The following is a 3,874-nucleotide window of genomic DNA, read 5'->3' as shown; positions in this document are numbered from 1 at the left end:
AAAAAAGCTGAACATTCGATATGTATACAGTAGTATATAATACTAATGGTAGTAATAATGAATTACCACAGAGTATATGGTACTAAAGGATTTGACTGCCTACAAACTAGTAACGGTGCGAATCGAACGGCAAATTACATTATTTTTGATGACCTGTCCTCTCCCCTTCCTTCCTCCTTGAAGTACCGTAAGAATGCCCTTTTACTCTGGTAAAATAAAGCAGGGAAAGCAACTTTACTCTTTCTCTCTCTCCCCTCTCTGTCTCTCTCCCCGGGCAGCCCAAACAGCAGCTCGAGCCGCAATGGCGCCTCCCAGCGGCGATGCTTCTCCGGCTGGTCCCGCCGCACTGGACCTGGCCGTCGTGCACATTCTCGAAGCTTCCAGTCTCCCTCCGCTTCCCGAACGGTAACCAATATGCCCTCCTTGGTTCCGATTCCTCGATCAATTCCTTGTATCAAGGCTTTAGGCGAGCGGATCTTTTTGGGTTTCTTGATGCAGCGGCGGCAATGCGGCCCCAAGGAAGGAGGAGTGCGAGAAGAATAAGGATAGGAAGGAGAAGGGTGGGGCACCGAGGATCACCGGTTGGGGGCTTCGCGAGTACAGCAAGATAGGTCAGATGACGCGCCATGATTATTGGTCGCGTATATTTACTAATTAACGGGCGTGGTTCATCGTGCACATCTAGCTTGGCTGTTGGTGGAAACTGTTTCTGGAAGGAACCATTTCTGGATTTGATCTGTAGCTTGATGTTCTTCATAGAGGATGTTTGTGAGTGCGTCTTCAATCTTGGTGAACAGTGCTTTTGGTCTGTCTATGCTGTATTAGGTTGGCAACTTCGTTGAGTTTCCAATCTGTTGAGGGATTTTCCGTGCTAATATTTCTGTGCTTACCATCAATTTACTCCAATTGGGCTAGAAGGTGCAGGGGATGGATGAGGGATTCACAACTTAGTTATAGGTGGGTTGGATGCTTCCCTGAGGATTTGGTCTGAAACTTAGGAAATTTATGTCAGATTTTCAGTATACATCGTTACTTAGCTTGATGCCATGTTGGCATATATAGCATGGTATGTTGGGTGATATAGGCAACGATTGTTACATAACATGTACAAGCATATCTCAGTGTTCACCGCTCATTACGGTTAATTTAGTTCACTCAGGTGATAGGTCAGAGGAAGTTGTGTTGGTAGAAAATTTGTGAGGTCATACATGTATGCTATACCTTGTCTGGGATGTTCTCTGTCATCTTTTATTGCAAGACGATGCATTTTTGTCATAAATGTAAAAAGTTGCTAACCATACTTTGATTTAGTCAGAAACATACACCTGGTACTTTGGTCTACTGATTCTTTGGCTTGATTTTGCAGTTTGTGAGAAAGTTGAAGCCAAAGGAAGAACAACATACAATGAGGTATCCTCCAAACTATGTATACTTCACTGTTTGGCCATAATAAATCACTTTCTAGTGCCACGTTAATATTAATGGAGTATTATCTCATGTCATTGTGCTCTGGATTCCTTCGTATAACCTGTAATCGTTCAGCCAAGATGAAAATGAACTCCACACTGAGGCCATATAAGCTCAGGAGATCTTTCCTGAGCTTATGAGGCGCAAAGAGCAAAACAGTAATCATCCTGCCACTTAAATACTGAAAGCCACATAAGAAAGTACTTCCATTACATTGCTGCCATGCCACTTTTTGATGATACATAACAAGCCTTCCAAAGATTAATGTTTAAGAAGAGATTTTTTCTCCCCCCCTTGGGTTTTCATCTATTACAGGTTGCAGATGAAATTTATTCTGAGCTGAAGTCCATGGAACATATTGGTCAAGGGGTTTGTTCCTCTTATTTTGTATAATATGGACCTCTTTCTTCCCCTTTGGGAAAACTTTTGTGCTAAACGAGAATATGCTTGTCTTTGTAGTTTGATGAGAAAAATATTAGGAGGAGAGTGTATGATGCTTTCAATGTTCTCATTGCACTTCGAGTTATTGCCAAAGAAAAAAAGGAGATAAAGTGGATGGGCCTTTCGAATTACAGAATCGAGAAGATGAAGAAGTTGGAGGTCAGTAGTTGTGCTTAATTTGCAGGTCAGGTGAACATTACCCTTTATGTGATTATGACTTAAGTGCTACCATATTCTGTTTCAAAGGAAGTTCGCAGAGAACTCACAAATAGGGTTAGGAACAAGAAGAGACTCCTCCAGGAAATTGAAAAACAGGTAAAGTTTGTTGCAGTTATCCAGCAAGTTTTCTTTGGTTTTCTGTTCTTGCCTGTTATGACCCGATGACTTTTCTTGTTCATTTGAAGTTTGATGACCTCCAACATATCAAGTCGCGTAATCAGACACTACAGCGCTCAGCAGAGAATGCTAATGGCATCCGCCTTCCTTTCGTATTGGTCAAGGTATTTTTTTCGTTACTCTGCAACCATGGGAGAGTGCTTAACCCAATTACTGCAACTAAGCTGTAACATTTGGCTTTATTTTATTGCCCTTGTATGCTTGATTAATTTGGGTTGTCTCAGATGGCTTGTTTTAAATATTGTTTTTGTTAATCAACCAGCATTCCCATGTTTATAACTGCCAAGCTAACGTAGCAATGTGGATTACTTTAAGTACTAGTGAGTAGTGACTACTTTAGATAGTATAGAATTCCTATGCCATGCTTGGAGTGTCTTTCAGTTAGATATGTAATGGCATTAAAATGCCGTCTTACAGAAAGAAACAAGCAAAAGAAATCTGTACAAGTGAAATTGATGCCATTTATCTTTAAACAGACATCTCGAAAAGCAACGGTGGAAATTGAGATTTCAGAAGACTCAAAGTTTGTCCGTTTCGAATTCAATGGGTATGTCCCTGGTAACTACTATCTTTTCATACTTCTCTCCAGATTAGCAGGTCTAGCTCCTAACCTAAAGTCTGCAACTCTGTTTTCAGTGCACCATTCACATTGCATGATGATCTCTCAATCCTTGAAGGGGTCAGGCGTAAGAAAGAACTGGCATTGGCACCCCTCATTAGAGATTGAAGCATCTGATAAATCAAGTGACGTGTCAGAACTGGCACAGCCAGATTCTTTTGCACAGCTATGTATAGCTATATATATTCTTATGAAAACTTGACCTAGTTTATAGGGCAATCTCTCAGGCTTGAGATTTTAACCTGCAATTTTGTCTCCTTTTTATGCCTAGCAGGTTATTAGGTCTACGGTAGGTGATTCGTATGTGCTGCTATGTATAAACGTTGATAACGGCTTTTTGGTTCTGAAGCTTGCACACAAGCTGCGTTAATTATCCAGATACTTTTTTTTTCCTTGTCAAGTCATTTATTTTTCTAGCAACAGTTAATATGTGAGTGATGCTGAGTGCTCATTTCAGCGCTGCTTCCATGATCAGTCTCATGAAGGCATATGGCCATTGCTTCAACCTCCCCCTGTGCATTTAGGTAAATCAGTAGGAAGATTTTCATGTGTGCTTCCTCAAGACCTTGAGAGGCTCTTGATGTCATGTTGTTGTAGAAGTAGGGTGTTGCATGTTGTATCATCTTGAAGCATTAACACAGTGCCCATTCCCCAAAAAGGAGATGGAAAAGATTATCGCCATTCCATACTTCCTTCTTTGATCTAGCTCACCAGACAATTATGGGAGCTGAAAGAAATGCCTTTTGTCAAGCTGCATTACCTTGTAGGATGAAGTCCTGCATCCATGAAATATTTGGTCCGTGAGCTTCATGAACTGTTTTTTTTGTATGTGTGAGGGGCGAACGGATAAACAGTACTACTCATATTATCTTTACTTTATTTATTTAAGTAGTCAACAATTTCATTGTCCTCTTAACTTTATTTGATTAGCATGGATGATGATAGTTCCTT

General features: G+C 40.7%; 1 protein-coding gene across 1 annotated transcript; it reads left to right on the top strand.

Annotated features, from left to right (window-relative positions):
- Positions 1 to 215: 215 nt before the first annotated feature.
- LOC127343334 (transcription factor-like protein DPB) lies at positions 216 to 3,315 on the top strand. The gene is made up of 9 exons (XM_051369450.2): positions 216 to 405; positions 499 to 611; positions 1,367 to 1,410; positions 1,783 to 1,836; positions 1,927 to 2,067; positions 2,155 to 2,223; positions 2,313 to 2,408; positions 2,781 to 2,851; positions 2,941 to 3,315. Exons 1-9 carry the CDS (start codon positions 302 to 304, stop codon positions 3,029 to 3,031), a joined length of 783 nt encoding a protein of 260 aa, XP_051225410.1. The 5' UTR covers positions 216 to 301; the 3' UTR covers positions 3,032 to 3,315.
- The last annotated feature ends 559 nt before the right edge of the window (positions 3,316 to 3,874 follow it).

This window comes from Lolium perenne, chromosome 3 (genome assembly GCF_019359855.2).
Source record: "Lolium perenne isolate Kyuss_39 chromosome 3, Kyuss_2.0, whole genome shotgun sequence".
NCBI lineage: Eukaryota > Viridiplantae > Streptophyta > Magnoliopsida > Poales > Poaceae > Lolium > Lolium perenne.
This window is presented reverse-complemented; position numbering and strand designations above follow the sequence as displayed.

Excerpts from the sequence above, each read along its gene's own strand:
- LOC127343334 (XM_051369450.2), top strand. The coding sequence starts at position 302 with ATGGCGCCTCCCAGCGGCGATGCTTCTCCGGCTGGTCCCGCCGCACTG. Across the intron at positions 2,224-2,312 it reads TCCAGGAAATTGAAAAACAG|TTTGATGACCTCCAACATAT; the intron begins GTAAAGTTTGTT and ends GTTCATTTGAAG. Across the intron at positions 2,409-2,780 it reads TTCCTTTCGTATTGGTCAAG|ACATCTCGAAAAGCAACGGT; the intron begins GTATTTTTTTCG and ends ATCTTTAAACAG.